Below are 17,090 nucleotides of genomic sequence, written 5' to 3' on the forward strand. Positions count from 1 at the left end.
TTAAATCACTCCAGAAGGCATTCAGTTATGGAAATAAGTAAACATTCTAAATGATACATACTAAGAGATTCACACAACATTTTCTGTTAAAAATTGCTTGGCAGCAAATTAATTTTTGATGTAGAAAGACCAGGGGTGTTAACTACATAATTTGACCTGATACTGCCAAGTCATGTTTGAAGGCATTGATCTCATTCATTATTCAGGATCAGGAGGGAGACTGTGTCTGACAAGTAAGAATTCTTTAGCTGCCTGAACAGTCCTACAGATCAAATAGCTTAATATATCATATCAGATATGGCAACTCTTCAAGACCAAATCTCTAGTTACTTTTGACAAATGGTTTTACTGTTCTGACAGCTGGATAGGGTTCCTCTTTCCATGTTTGTTTTCACAGCTACTTTAAAACATCTTAATTATTTCTTTATTTGCATATCCAAATGTTCTTAGACTACTTCCTATCTCCTAATCCCCAGAACTTGCATGCTTTCAGAAATGGATTGCATATAACTTGACTTTTCAGTTTAAAACCCAAAGATCTGTCAAGAAAACACAAATCTAAAATAAACTGAAAAGGGAAAGTACACAGAAATTAGTAACTGCAAATTCCAAGAGCCAGTTACCATAAAATTATTAAAAACATAATTATCGTGATTCTACATTTAACAGGCAGCTCCATCAGAAGAGATAGTGGGAACCAGGGAAAGAACAGTGACAAATATTTGCTGCCTGTTGCACTCAGTCCTCGGTCTAACAGTCCCTCTGGGTCGCCCTGATGAGGGACAATGATACAGATGGCACTGTGATCATACAGAACATAGTGCCGAGGATAGCTGGGGCAGCATGCAGTACTCTGGAAGAATCACAGAAGTGAGAGCTGTGACTTGAGACTGTCTGGGTTCAAATCCCAGCTTGGTCACTGATTTGTGGTTTGTTTCTTCACCTGTCTCAGCCCTAGCTTCCTGAAGCACCAAAAGCGTATCTATCTCACAGGGCTATTAGGCAGATTAAGCAAGCCTAAGTATATGCCGAGCATTAGGTAAGCACTGGGTCAATACTCAGCACATGGTTAGCACTAATTGTTTCCTTTATTATTTTCATAATCACCTTATCCAATACTCAGAAAACCTTGCAGGAACAAAGTGAACCTCAAAGACATTAAGTCATCATTACCATAGCCCTAATAATAACTACATGCTTGGACTAGGCACATGCCAGAGATGAATTCATTTAATCTTCACAACAGAAACCTTCATTTCCCCCACTGTAGAGGAGGAACCTGATCTAAAAATGACAGGACCTAAGATCCAAATTCAGTTCCATATGACCCAATTCCTGTTCTCCTTTACTCCTGCTAGGACTGAAAAAGATACTATAAAAGACTGTTTCCTTAACTGGGAATTTTAAATACTTCATTAAGCTCAACAGGTGACTTTTTTTACATGTTTTATTCAACAATATGGGGGAAAAATATTTAGAATTATCTGAATGTAAAGAATCCACCTGCCAATGCAGGACATGCAGGAGACACAGGTTCTATTCCTGATTCAGGGATAGATCCAAGGCATCTTGGAAGGGGAAATGGCAGCCCACTCCAGTATTCTTGCCTGGAAAATCCCATGGACAGAGGAGCTTGGCAGGCCACAGTCTAGTGGGTCACAAAGAGTTGGACACAACTGAGCACACACAGTAAATACAAATCTCATTTTTTAAAAGTTGTGTTTTTTATTTTTTAAATTATGAAAGTATAAAAACATCTACAGGAGACTTGGAAAATACAGAACAAAGTTACATATAGTTCCACTATATATGACAATTATTTTAAGTAGATAAATTAAGATTTTTAGTTGGAGTTTCAATACCAAATTCTCAAAAATTAATAGAAAAAAGTTAAGTTTTAGGACTAATTCTCACCTGCTACTCTTATATCACACGCTAAAGCCAGTTCAAGTCCACCACCTAAAGCAAGTCCATCGATTGCGGCAATGGTTGGCACTGGAAGATTAGCTGAAACAGAAAGACAGACTTCATGCTTCTTCAGTAAAGGTACTCTATGCAATTATTTTACATTTTTTAATGTAAATATAATTTTAAATGGAATATTATCTATAGAATTTTATATTGCTTTTACTTTTAACTAAACACATTTTAGAAAATGTAATGATCATATAGTGTTCTACCACATAAAATATGCAGTAATATCTTCAAATCTTACCATACTATTGAAATACTTTCATACATACTTTCTGTTGAATTAACAGAATCACAGTTCTGACTTTGTAATCTTTGAATCTAAAGTCTTTTATGAGCTGTTTGGTTCATATAAATTTCAAGTTGAAATGACTTAGGTATAATGGATAATTCATGACCCTTTTACAGCTTACCTTGGTTCTTAGAATGATAGAACCTCATTCAGAGAAGTAATATAATTACTCAAACAAGAAGAAGCAGTCTCAGTGGTTGCCAAGTCATTAACCCAATAGTTCTACCATTTGGTAAGAATACAATGAGCACACATACACACACACACGATGAATAATTGCTAGAAAATACCACATACTTCAGACGGAAGAGATACTCAAATCTGCCTGTAAGTACGACTGGGAAGGGGTTAGCCAATCACAAACTTAAAATCAGACTTTCTTTAGTTCAGAAACAGATTACTATTTTACTGAAACTTTTATAAATATATAAATTTTGTATAAATGGTTCAAAAACTGACTGGTTAATTATTATGTAAAGCATAATCCTTTCTATTCTATTTTTGACTATGGGAATGTGAAGTTTAGGCTGAACAACCTTAACATATGAATAGAATGGGGATATTAAAAAGGTACCACCTCTCAATGTATTCTCACCACAAAAAGAAATAATATTGTGTGACATGATGGAGGTGTTACCTAATGGCACAGTGGAAATCATATCACAATATGTAAATATAGCAAATCAACACATTCACCTTAAACTTACACAAGTTACATGTCAATTGTGTATCAATTTAAAGCAAATAAAAATGAATAAAAATATTAAAAAGATACCATCACTAGAAGCCTATCTTCCATAGGTATTCTGATATGTGAAATTCCTCAGACAGAGATGTTTATTCAAATGTGTTGAAGTGTACTGAGTTTTATTCATACATGAAGAAATTTATCAAATTTATTCTAAGAGAAAAAGTCTGAAGAGGCTAGGATAGAGCACATATAGATGCTGCCATCTGAGGCAAAAGCACCACTGGCCGAGCAGGAATGAGCGAGTCTTTGCAGCAGGGCATATTTCACTATTTGCGCCTGTCTGAGCGTTTCGGGGGAGGTGGGAGCTTGAAAACACAGGGCAAATTCAAAGCTGCTCCACACAACGTGCTTTACAGCACACCTGATGAAAAAATGAACAGACAGTGATGTCAGTGTTTACAGTCAGGAAATGCGTGCAATGAACAAATAAAATTTTATTTTATCTGACAAAAAAGTACAATTGATGATGTAATATAATGGCAAATTAATCTGAGTGGTTCCCACAATCACCTCAAGCCACCACAAGTAAAATGGAATTAGTGTTACACAGGTTCCAAACCCTCTTCCTTTGTAGAAAAGCTAGCTATAGAAATTACCCTATTTCTAGACTCCTTCAATCTGCTACCTCCCCAATGTCCCCAATCACAAGTCTCTCTCATCAAAGTCTTTCCCAAAGTAGGCCTCACTGTGGCCTTGGCTCACCTTCCTCTAAGATAAGCTTCTGGAGGGAAAAGAATACACTTCCACTCACCTCCACCTCACAGTTCTAGTCCCACTCGTCTCACAGAGACTGTTTTTCCTTCACTTCCCAGTGACACTGTAATACTGTCCCATAGCCAATGGGCACTATCCAGTCCCTATTAAACTTGTTGCCTCTGAAGATCAGAGACTTTAATCCTGGACACTCCTCCTTTTTGAATTCCTCTCTTCCTTTGCCTGCTGGGTCCCTGCCCTCATCTTTCCTGCCTTTCTTTCCACCTCTGGTTATATAACTCAGTCTTCTTCCCCTATCAATAGAAGCTCTTCCTAGGAGGTCTGTTTCCTTTCACCATCTATAATACCAATGATATCCAAATCACCACATGAAATCCAAACTTCTCTCTAAACTGTATCTCTATAGTTACCTGCCTGTTGGACATCTCTACTTAAACACTTTATCATGTTCAAATCAACTTCCTGTCAATCCTTCAAGATTCTATTTCACATTTGGTTAGCATCTCCACTCACCAAGTTACTCAAAACAGACACCCAAAAGTCATCTCAAATGTCCTCTTTTCCAGGGATCTTACATCTAATTGTTTTCTAAGTCCCATCTAACGGCTCACAAATTGGCAAATCCCCTCCCTCTGCTACAGTCAGAGTTATGGGCCCCCTCATTTCTCGCAAGCAGGAGGCCTCTAACTGACTTCTTTCACCTTCACAGTGAAGGATCGAACCAGTCAGTCTTAAAGAAAATCAATCCTGAATATTCATTGGAAGGACTGATGCTGAAGCTGAAGCTCCAATACTTTGGCCACCTAACTCAAAGAGCTGACTCACTGGAAAAGACCCTGATGCTGGGAAAGACTGAGCGCTGGAAGAGAAGGGGACAGAGGATGAGATGGTTGGATGGCATCACTGACTCAACAGACATGAGTCTGAGCAAACTCCAGGAGATGGTGAATGACAGGGAGGCCTAGCGCACTGCAGTCCACGGGGTCACAGAGTCAGACATGATTGGGTAACTGAACAATGATCCTCAGTGTGTCCCTACCATTATACCTTCTATATTTTCTTGCAGGATAATTTTCTAAAATGCAAACACATTCATGATACTCCTCTATTTAAAATAGTACAATGATTTATTTCACATTCAAGATAAAAACAGTGAAAAATTCAGCATGGCACAGGAAACGGCTGCCCACCTACCCAACCTCTTCTCCAACTTTACACACATACTCCATGTTCCAGGCCCAAACTACTTAAGACACCTTCAGAAATCATTTACATCCAAACCTGTGTACAAGCCCCCCCTGCCTAGAATGCCTAGCTAGCCCCCAATTATCTTTAGAGGTAATTATCTTTATGCTTCCTTGGCACTTTATACATGCTTTTCCAACAGAGCATTCACACCACCTTATCACCCATTCAGAAACAAAGATTAACATCACATAAAGCTGGTCAATAATATCCTTCTTACCACTCTGCAACAAACCTCAAGATTTCTCATTGCCTCTTCTATCTCCATTAATCCTGATATTGTCTCTATTTTTCTCTATTGTCCTATATTGTCTCTACTTTTATTAACTTCTTTCATTTTATACTTAAATGGAACAATATGAATATATGCAGCCCTATGAAAGTGTAAGTGAAAGTGAAGTCACTCAGTCGTGTCCAACTCTTTGCAACCCCATGGACCGTGGCCTACCAGGCTCCTCCGTCCATGGGATTCTCCAGGCAAGAATACTGGAGTGGGTTGCCATTTCCTTCTCCAGGGGATCTTCCCAACTCAGGGATCAAACCCGGGATCCAGTGCGGGAGCACTGGAGGCAGATGCTTTAACCTCTGAGCCACCAGGGAAGCCTGTACTTAAATGGAACAATATGAATATATGCAGCCCTATAGAGCTACAGAGAGAAAAAAAAAAAAACTGCAAAGCCTACGCTGGAGAGAGCAATAGGAACAAGGGGAGTGTTTTCTCCTCACTGTGGAAAACGCTAGTCAACAGTAACTGCCTTCAGGACTCAGTACATCTGCTAGAAACTGACTCATCAGAAAATGAATTAACAGAAGTGAGTTTAAAGGGCTTTCAAAAAATCAAATCTGGCTTCCCCTGTGACTTAGTGGTAAAGAATCTGCCTGCCAATGCTGAAGATGCGGGTTCAATCCCTGGGTGGGAAGATCCCCTGGAGAAGAAATGGCAACCCACTCCAGTATTCTTGCCTGGGAAATCCTATGGACAGAGGGGCCTGGTGGGCTACGTCCACGGGGTTGCAAGGAGTCAGAGAGGACCTAAGAGACTAAAACACACACAAACATACAAAATCAAACCCAGGCTTGAAATATGTATACTACCAAGTTTCAGTTTCTGAAAATTTCAACTCATGGTAAATAGGGATTATTTCAATTTACTTAGATTTTTTAAAATAGGAACAAACTGATGTGATGCATATGGAAAGAGGAATTTTTCTTCACATCAAACTGGGCATTGAAAATGTAGACTAAATAGAAGTGTAAAAGGAATAAATTGACTGTAAATTACAAAAGAAATACTTGATAACCTCATAATCCCTAAAGCATAATGGAGAGAATACAAGAAAAGGACAATTCTTGGTCATCTATCATGTTCTTAACACTGAAACACAAAGGCAATGATTGTCTCAAAAAGAGTTGACAAGACTTTGTTCTACATTTTTATTAGTTAATATTCTCAAACAAATATTATACTTAAAAATCACACTTAGCTAATAGAAAGTTAAAAAGTATCATTTTTTGGTAAGTATAAAATGTCATTAAAAGAAGAAAAATAAAAATGAAAATGCAATTAATGAATATGCCCTTTCCCTTCACTGTGAGAAGTCGATAAACAAATAGTTTGCTGTTGTTCAATTGCTAAGTCTTGTCTGACTCTTTGCAACCCCATGAACTGCAGTACACCAGACTCCTCTGTCTTCCACTCTCTGCCAGAGTGTGCTCAAATTCATGTCCACTGAGTCGACGATGCTATCTAACAATCTCATCCTTTGCCACCCCCTTCTCCTTTTGCCTTCAATCTTTCCCAGCATCAGCATCCTTTCTAATGAACCTGCCCTTCGCATCAGATGGCCAAAGTATTGGAGCTTTAGCTTTGGCATGAATCCTTCCAAAGAATTTTCAGGGTTGATTTCCTTTAGGATTGACTGGTTTGATCTCTTTGCAGTTTCTTGAATGTTGCATTTTAAGTCAGCTTGTTTACCCTCCTCTTTCACCTTTATCATGAGGCTCTTTAGTTCCCCTTCACTTTGTCATTAGACTGGTATCCTCTGCATATGTGAGGTTGTTGATATTTGTCCCAGCAATCTTGATTCCAGCTTGTGATTCATCCAGCCCTGCACTTTGCATGATTTATTCTGCAAAGAAATTAGATAAGCAGGGTAACAATATACAGTCTTCTTGTACTCCTTTCACAATTTTGAACCAGTCCGTTGTTCCATGTAGGATTCTAACTGTTGCTTCTTGACCCACATATAGGTTTTTCAGGAGACAGGTAAGGTGGTCTGGTACTCCCATCTCTTTAATAAGAGTTTTCCACAGTTTGTTGTGATCCATATAGTCAAAGATTTTTGTGTAGTCCATGAAGCAGAAGTAGATATTTTTCTGAAACTCCATTGCTTTCTCTGTGTTGCAATGAGAATTGGCAATCTGACCTCTGGTTCTCTTGTCTCTTCAAAACCCAGCTTGTACATCTGGAAGTTCTTGGTTCCCGAACTACTGAAGCCTAGCTTGAAGGATTTTGAGAATCACCTCGTTAGCATGTGAAATGAGCACAGTTGTAAGGTAGTTTGAACCTTCGTTGGCACTGCCCTTTTCAGGGATTGGAATGAAAACTGACAAATACTGCTTTGTTAAAATAAGATGATGGGGAAAGGGATATGTTCAACAGACAGGTTTCAAGTTCCACAGGAGGTAAAGTATGAGGGTGCAGTTTATATAATGCAGTGGCAGGAAAAGAAAAAGAAATTAACAAATGGAAACTTGGTGATCTGAGAGATGAGAGCACTCACTGGAAGGAAGGGTTTAAAATGAATCAGCTCATGCTAAAGGTTTTCTTAATTCTGAAGGTAGAGAATGTAACAATTTTCTGTTATACATTTTAACTTTTTAGAAGTAATGAAAATTATTATTTTTTTTGTAGGTAACTTACTTATTCCTTGAGATTGAAAATTATTTTAAATGTGAGAAGAATTTAAGATATTTACTCAGTTAAAAGTTTTTAACATTACGTGTTTAACATTACAACTTCTATAAAAAAATAAAATAAAAATGACAAGAAATGTGGAGTCCTTAACATAAAAAAAGAACACAGAAAACAAGAGTAGTAATAAATACTATCACATCATTAAATAGGCAAACTACTTGGTACTTTTGAGTATTAATATAAATTAGCATTCTGTACAGACTTCCCTGGCAGCCCAGTGGTTAAGAATCCATCTTCCAATGTAGGGGACACAGGTTCAAGCCTTGGTTGGGGAACTAGGATCCCCAGCTGCTGTGGAGCAATCCAACACGCCCACCACAACAAAAGATGCCACGATGAAGATGCCATGAGCCACAACTAAGACCCAACATAGCCAAAAATAAATATTTTTTTAAAAATTAGCATTCTATAATGCGGACTATAAAATTTTTCCTACTAAAGAATTAAGCAGAAAAACTTAATTAGTATTCAATGACTAATTAAATTTCAATCATCTTATAGTCCTGAAGTTTTACATAACCCTAAATTTTCCCTGAAAGATGTTTTTCTTGTAAACTTTTTTCAGGAAAACATGAGTCATCTCAAAGTACATGCTAGTTTCATAGTTACCTAATACGCTTGTTTTTACACACAGTATTTATTCTACTTGGGAGCACTTAATAATCTTAGAGAAAACTCAATAAAACGCACATCTGAAAAGCAGATTATCAGTTTCAAAGCATTGAGAAATATCAAATCGGCAGTTGCAGAGTGCGACTGAGTGAAACGGGAACTGCCATGAGCAGTGTCTATTCCCAATAGCAATAGGAAGAAATGATGACTCAATGTGTTATGCAACCAACAGGATCAGGTTCTATTTTAAGTTTAGTACCAGGAAATGAGCCAGGTATGACAAAGAAGATAATAATCGTTTGAATGTTCCTAAAAATATAATTAAAGCAAACGATCAGAGTTTTGCTATTTTAAGAGAAAATAAATGAGCTGCAAGTGGAGGCCCTGTCTATTTGAGTCTACAGGACATCTTCTGTGAGTATAACTAGAATCAGAGGCCATGAATACAGGGGGAAAGGCAAGTCAGGGTCTCCTTTCAGCTCTGAGATAAATATAATACATAATGTAGGTTTTCAGATGTTTCTAGAAAAAAATCAACAATGTGATTATTAAGGGAATATGCTAATGTAAGTTATGAGTCTTAAATTTGGTTTTGCTTGAAGAACAGTGTTCTCACAGAAAATTAACTATTTCCAAAAAAATGCCCATGTAATAATATCAGAAATCTGACTTTATTGAAATCATTCAAGGAGAAGAGAGATAAATATTTGACCCAAAGAGACAGGTTTTTCTAACAGAAAAATGTATAAGAACAGGAGATTTTTCAATCACATGAAGAAATGCTAATCAGAATTTGAAAACTTTCAAAATTAAATTATTTCCTTACAAAATTTTAAGGAAAAAAAAGATGTTTGTTAAATAGATGAATTTTGTGATCTATCCTTTTAACATAATTACCTGTATTTCAATGCAAATTCAGCCCTGTATTTACAAAGCTAAATCAAAGCTTTTGCAATTTTACTTCATCAGGAAAAAAAAAAAGGCAAAGGAAACTAGAAATGACTGGCATTTTAAAGTATTAGTCTGGAAGAGCATTTACAAAAATATTATCCACATCACACAAGATTTTACTATTTAAAATTCTGGTGAAAACCTATTTTAAATATTTCTTTATCATTAGATAGAAATTCCTTCAGGTCTCAACGTTAAGACAACTGGGCCTGCACCCTCGGTTTTTGCTTCAAAGAGAACTGTAAAAATGTTTTCTAGCTCTTCATGAAGTACCATCTAATTAGACAAAGACTGGTCATAAGTAGCTAAACACCTCTGCCTTCCAACTGCACATTCTACTGATATATGGCTAATCTGCACAATGGAGGGCCCAGTAGTGAGGCAGCCACATCATGGAGCTGGAGGGTGGGTGGTAAGTTCAGGAATAAAAGCAGTTATTAGATTGAGATCATCATATGTTTGTGCATCCATGCTGACCTGCTGATGCCTAATAATAGTTAACTGCTTTCAACCTACATATCCCACACCCAAAGTGAGCAGTGGGGACTTGTAATAATGACAACCTTTTAGAAATCTGAAAAATTCTTTAGAATAAAACATCTCAAAGAGAGCAGTAAAGTTGTATTTTTTCCCTCTTTGAAAAGAGAAAAAGACCTAAATTTTGTTCACAATTTTGGAGTTTTTAAAAAGAGGCTTTCTAAGAAGTTAGGAACAGTAACGTAAGGAATTTAGTGACTCAAAATATAAATCTTCTTTCTGATCTCTACTTTAATAGAACAGCTTTCAAATGAATCTAGTACATTTTGGTTTCTTATAGATTCTCTTTCATTAAAAACAAGCAGAGCACAGTGGTCATCGTTTAGACCACAAAGATACTCTAGTTGTGGAAAATCAAAGTACAATGGGGGAAAGCAGTATCAAACAAGTAGGGTATATTCTAATCTGTACTATTACTGATACTGCTATAATGACCAATTTCAAGATATACACGGTTGTTAAAAACCAGCTCACAAAATTCCTGAAACTTTAACAATCCCTGAGTCCACACTGTAACAGAGCGCAGTGAGTGGTAACCTTTAACCATTGGTGTGCATAATAACTCCACATCCTGTTACCAGGGAAGGGGTCCTGCTCAGCCATTGGTCAGCACATCAGTGGGCCCCACCCACAAGTAACCAATTATCAATGAGCAACTATTAGTACTGCTCAGCTACTGGCTGGCATCACAGTGGGCCCCACCCACGGGCAACGAACTGTCAATGAGTGACTGTGGTCCGTTCAGCCATTGGACAGCGCAGTAGTGAGCCCTGCCCACAAGCAACCAACTGTTAAGGAGTGACAGTGAGTGGAATTCAGCCAAGGGTCGGTTGCATGGTAGTCATAAGGTAAAGAGTGAGGAAATGTTGCAAGTCTGTGTGGCCGACGCACAGTGAAGCCCATCAACACTAAAACGTTTGAGTTTGGAATAGAGAAAGGTTTATTACAGAGTCACACAAAGAAATGGGTGGCCCATGGAAGGCCCTGGGCCCTCCAGCTTACCCGCAGGCCCAAGGCTGTCGGTGAGCTGGAGGGCCTCCAGGAGAAGGCCTGAATCTGCCTCTTACCTCACTCTCCACCTGATGACCACTACACCACCAACCAACCCTTGGCTCAATCTCTTCCCTAACAGTTGCTCACTGAAAGTTGGTTGCTTGTGGGCAGGGTCCACTGAGGCTCCGACCAATGGCCGAGCAAGACCTGTTGCCTAGGAACAGGATGTGGACTAATGAGGCACAGCAATGGCTACCTGCTAAGGCCTGTGCTTATCCTGCCCTGTTACAGAAAGAGGGGGATCCCACCCTTCTCCCAGAGGCCCTCCAGCTCACCTGGCTTGGGCGAGCAGGTAATCTGGTGGGCCCAGACAACAAGCTGGGGTATGTGTCCTGCAAGGACATCAGATTCCTCACCAAGACCACCCAATAGCCTTGGCCCAGGCCTTGAGAGAACAGTGAACCTCTCCCCCATTCCTGTCTCTGTAATCTAATAGGAGTGGCAGTCTGTCTGGGTTGCAGTCTGTAGGACCTGGCCCCCACCTAGTATGGACAGTCTGAGGGCCAGTTGGGTTGGACACGTGGCTCCTTCAGTGATGGCAGCTGGGCAGAGTTGGGGACCTTCCCCTTTCTTGTCAGAACAGAGAATAACACTCATTTTACAGGAATATAGTTACCTGGCCATGACCTGACTTCAAGAACAAAAAGCTTTGACTCCAAGTAGTATGCAACAACTAACCATGCCCCTCCCCCACCTTTCCTATTAAAAATGGCTTTGCAGAAAGCTTTCAGTAACTTTGGGGTTCTTAGGGCATAGGCTATGCATGGCCCTGTAATAAACCTTTCCCTGTTCCAAACTCCAATGTTTTAGTATTGTTTGACCTCACTGTGCATCAGGCATATGAACTTGCATTTTGGGTAACAATACGAACAGGTGCCAGAACACGTGTATATGAAACAGTCCCAAGAGTACAGGTGGTCCAGTGGTTCAGAATCTACCTTGCAATGCAGGGGATGCAAGTTCAAATCCTGGTTGGGGAAACTAAGATCCCACATGCTGCAACTACTGAGCCCATGTGCTCCAAAGCCCATGCACCACAACCAGAGAGCTTGGGTGCTACAACTAGAGAAGCCTGCCAGCTCTGGGCTGGAGCCAGCGTGCCACAACTAAGGAGCCTGTGAGCCGCAACTGGAGAAGATCCCATGTGATACAATGAAGATCCTGCATGCCAAAACAAAGACCCAATGCAGCCAAATAAATAAATGATTTTTAGAAATCAATTGTATTAAAAAAAAAAAGATATTACCATGCTGAATCCTCCTCCACCATCATCCATTAACATCACCAGACAAGCCATTTCTTCCCATGGGAAAAATAGCCCCAGGAAATCCTTCTCCACAGAAAATGAATTATGTGAGGAGAACGTTAGGATGAGGACCAAGAAGAACACTGGTGGCTTATGTGCAAATCTGGTCCATAAACCAATTTTGTTTGACATCCAACGGGTATCTTCTCAATAAAAACCTTCAAACTGGAGTGGGTGCATGTTAAGTTGCTTGTGTCCAATTCTTTGCAACCCTAAGGAGCAAAGCCTGTCAGGCTCCTCTGCCCATGCGGATTCTCCAGGTAGGAATACTAGAGTGGATTGCTATGCCCTCCCTCTACAGGATCTTTCTGACACAGGGATCGAACCTGCACCTCTTATTTCTCCTGCATTGGCAAGGGGGTTCTTTACCACTAGCGCCACTGGGGAAGCCCTCAAACTGGAGATACTTTCTAAAAATCTGGAATTCTGCCTCCTCTTGAAAATAAGAAAAAGGAATATCAGCAAAAATGCAGAAAATTGTTCAAGAAATCACATAAGAGATGTCTGCAGAACTCAAGCTCTTTGAAGCTATTAAAAACATTGATCTACTTTGGCAAATATAGAGAATATATGTAGCATGTATATATAATGAAGCATAATAATAACAAACTACCTTAAAATCACCAAACCAAGAAACAGGTCAGTACTAATAACCTATCTGCCCCCATTCTTTCACCTGCCTTCTCAAACCCAAAGGTTTACCATTTTAGTATTTTTCCCTGTATACATATGTGTATGTGATTTCATTACATTTATACACATCTCTAAACCATATGCTCTTTTGCATCTTTTAGTTTTATAAAAAATTATGTTGTTTTAATTCAATATTTTAAAGATTTCTGTTTCTTATTTAAGTTTATTCAAGTTATTTGTTTGCAATGCTGTCCACATGCAACTGTACAAATATACCAAAACATCTATCCATTCCCCTGTTATTGAAATTTGGTTGTTTTCAGCTTGTTATTATGAACTATATCGTTACTATAGTCTTTTTCTTACAAGTCTCCCCAGAACACACATGTGTAAAATGCCTACGGATAAGCGTAGTTTCGAACTCCAAGTAGCAACTCATTCATTTAAAAAGCCAAAATCAGAAGTCTTAAAAATGAAATAGCATAGTATCAAATGCAATGTACAAAGAAAGATAATTATTTCATGAACCTTTGATACTCATCCACCTCTATGTGTTTAATGGACCAAATTGTAAATATATTTGTTACTACAAGTCTAGTAAAAATAGTCTTAAAGACACCCTTCTAGGTAAATACCCTATAAAAATGTGAACTATTCAGTCTTTTGAGATGTGGATGCCCGACTCTAAGACAACAACAAACTTTTCCTAACTATTACACCAATTTATACTCTCATTGGAAGTGTATAAACCTTTGTGGTGATCAAGTTCCCTGCTATCTTTGGTAATGTCAGGATAAGAATTTTGGCCAACCTAGTAAACATATAACAACATGCTACTGTGGTATTAATTTGCATTTCTGTGACTACATATGAGATTGATCATCTTTCCATATGCTTACTCCCCGTTTCTCTTTCCTCTTGTATAGAAAAATTTCTTACTGATTTCCCAGCTGCATATATGTATGCATGCATTGACCCACGTATGCATGTATATATATATACACAAATCCTTTGGCAGTGTTTCAAGTCCTCTCTCCCAGTTTGTGTTTTATCTTTCTACTTTCTTTACAACATCTTTTAATGAACAGATGTTCTTAAGTTTAAGTTTAATTTCATAGGACTTATCAACCTTTCCTTTTGCTTTGTATTCTATGTTTAAGAAATTTTTAACTCTGTCAAGATCATGCAATTTTCTTTTACTTCATAAATGCAGTGAAGTCTGCCATCTTCCAGTGATCTCAATGACCTCTCTGTTTTGGGTCCTATATTCCACTCCACTGGTCAACTGTCTATCCCAAAGCCAATAATATTATATTACTAATTATTAATTTCCATATCTTTAAAATAGGTCTTCAGTACTAGTAACAGAAGGACCCTCATTTTCTCCTTCTTTAAAAATGTTGGCTCTTTTGAGGCCTTTCTATGCTCATCAAGTTCCTCATAATATTAATGTGTTTTTAAGTTAAATCTGTACATCAGATCATTTGTGAGAACCATCTTTTAGATACTGAATCTTCCTATTCAAGAAGATGGTATGTCGGTATTTAATTTTTTAAATGCCTTCCCAAAAAGTTTCATAATTTTTCCATATATCTTGAATATATTTTTAGATTCATTTTTTTCCCTACTGTCAATAGTATCTTTTTTTGACAGATACGTTTTGTCTGACTTTTATCGTTTGGACTCTAAAGAAGGCTGAGCACAGAAGAATTGATGCTTTCGAAAAGTGGTGCTGGAGAAGACTCTTCAGAGTCCGTTGGACTGCAAGGATATCAAACCAGTCAATCCCAAAAGAAATCAATCCTGAATATTCATTAGAAGGACTGCTGCTGAAGCTGAAACTCCCAATACTTTGAGCACCTGATGCAAAGAGCTGACTCACTGAAAAAGACCCTGAGGCTGTGAAAGACTGAAGGTAAAAAGTGAAGGGGGTGGCAGAGGATGAGATGGTTAGATAGCATCACCAACTCAATGGACATGAATTTGAGCAAACTCCAGGAGACAGAGGAGGACAGAGGAGCCTGCCATATTGCAGTTCTTTAGAGTCACAAAGAGTTGGACATGACTTATGACTGAAGAACAACATCTTTTGTCTGTTCATGGTAGGAAGAAAGACAATTGATTGTTTTTTGACACGAATCCTATATTCAGCTATCTTGCAAAGTCTATTATTTCTAATAATTTGTTGATCCTTTTAGTTCAATGGAGACAATAACCAGTTGAGAAAGACAGTATTACATTTCTTTTTTTCAGTCATTAATTTATTTCTATTTCCTGTTTTTCCATATCAGGAAAAGAAAATGTCAAGATTTTCAGAACAACATTGAAGAGAGGTGACTGCAGGCCTCTTGTCTTTTTCCTGATTTTAGGAGACCACTTTTACATTTTACTGACAATTGTCAAGCTAAGAAAGCTTCCTTCTAATTCCAGTTTGCCTTGAGCTTTTCCTAAGATAGATTTGACATCTAATTCTTTTTATCAACCTGTTGAGAAAAACATATGATTTTAACATGCTGTGTCTGCTGATTTTGGTATCAGGGTGATACTGGCTTCACAGAAGGAGTGTGGAAGCATTTCTTCCTTTGCAAATATTTTCAAATAGTTCACAAAGGACAGGTGTTAGCTCTTTTCTAAATGTTTGGTAGAATTCACCTGTGAAGTCATCTAGCCCTGGACTATAGTCTGTTGGGAATAATTTTATTATGGACTCAATTTCATTACTGGTATTAATCTGCTGATAGTTTCTACTTCTTCCTGGTTCAATGTTGGGAGACTGGACATTTCTAGGAATTTTCCCATCTCTTTTAGGTTGTCCATTTTATTGGTGAGTAATGATCTTTTGTGTTTTCTGTGGTGTCAGGTATAACTTCTCATTTCTGATTTTACTGATTTGGCCCCTCTCTTGTTTTTCTTGAAGAGTTTGGCTAAAGGTTTATCAATCTTTTTTTAATCTTTTCAAAGGACCAGCTTTTTAGTTTCATTAATCTTTTCTTTTTCAGGTATTGAGAGGGTAACAGGCAGGAAGGCTGGGGCCTCCAAACAGAGAAAACAGGCTGCAAGCATCAGACATTTCTTACCTCTCTCTCAAGCGGCAGGAGGAAACCAACTACAAGTGTTTCTTCCCCTTTGTGTTGCCATGATGACACCTGGTTCCACCAGAACTTTTCTTTTCTCAAACCTTGAGCTGACCAATGTGTTTTTCTTATGCAAATGTTTGTCTTAAGCTATGTTAATGACCTATGTATTTACCCTAGACTCTGTCTTCAAGTCAGTTTCACCTAAGACTCAAAACCTTGACAAACCAGTATGTTTTATTCATACAATAGTTCTCCTAATCTATGTTAATGAATCTATATATTTACTTGGAAACCTGCCTTTCTTCAAGATTCATGTCAATCACTTTATGGCTCGGGACAGCTCACCTTGTGCCAATGTCATCTCAAAATGCATGTTGTGGGTGAGGGGCCTGGTGCCAGTCTCTGAGTTTTGAGACTTTCCCTTTCTCTAATTAGCAGACTGCTAGTAACTATATAACATCTGGATAAAGACTAGCAGGGGGGCACTCTTTCTGCCAGCTTCTGAAGTATATGTCAGAAGTTTTCTCTATCTCTTTTACACTTTAATAGAACTTTATTAAAGTACAAAAGCTCTGAGCAATCAAGCCTCTTCACCGGCCCCGGCTTGAATTCTCCTCCTCCAGAGGCCAAGAATCCTGGCATCTTTCACAGCTCGGCAACAACCTTTCAGTATCTCCTTTATTTCTGCTCTGATCTTTATAATTTCTTTCCTTTTACTAACTTTGGGTGGGTTTTAGCCTCCATGTGTTTGGGATTTTGTTTTTTTGGGTTTTTTTTGAGGGATTAATAATACAAATAAATAGTAATTTTATTGTTTGTGGCTGATGGCTATCTCAGTGTTGTGGTTGCAGAAGATGCTTGATAAGATCTCAAATTTTTGTAACTTTACTGGGGCTAGTTTTGTGGCTCAGCATGTGACCTATCCTGAAGAATGTTCCACATGTACCTAAAAAGAATGTGTACTCTGCTCT

General features: G+C 38.3%; 1 protein-coding gene across 6 annotated transcripts in view; it reads right to left on the reverse strand.

Annotated features, from left to right (window-relative positions):
- The window catches only part of AUH (AU RNA binding methylglutaconyl-CoA hydratase), a 185,071-nt gene that overhangs the window by 95,394 nt on the left and 72,587 nt on the right, over positions 1-17,090 (reverse strand). For all 6 annotated transcript variants that reach the window (XM_070375232.1, XM_070375233.1, XM_070375234.1 and 3 more), the window contains one exon: positions 1,915-2,007. In XM_070375232.1, coding sequence (XP_070231333.1) covers positions 1,915-2,007 — 93 coding nt within the window. The remainder of the gene's footprint in view (positions 1-1,914; positions 2,008-17,090) is intronic.

The sequence above is a fragment of the Bos mutus genome, chromosome 8 (assembly GCF_027580195.1).
Source record: "Bos mutus isolate GX-2022 chromosome 8, NWIPB_WYAK_1.1, whole genome shotgun sequence".
NCBI lineage: Eukaryota > Metazoa > Chordata > Mammalia > Artiodactyla > Bovidae > Bos > Bos mutus.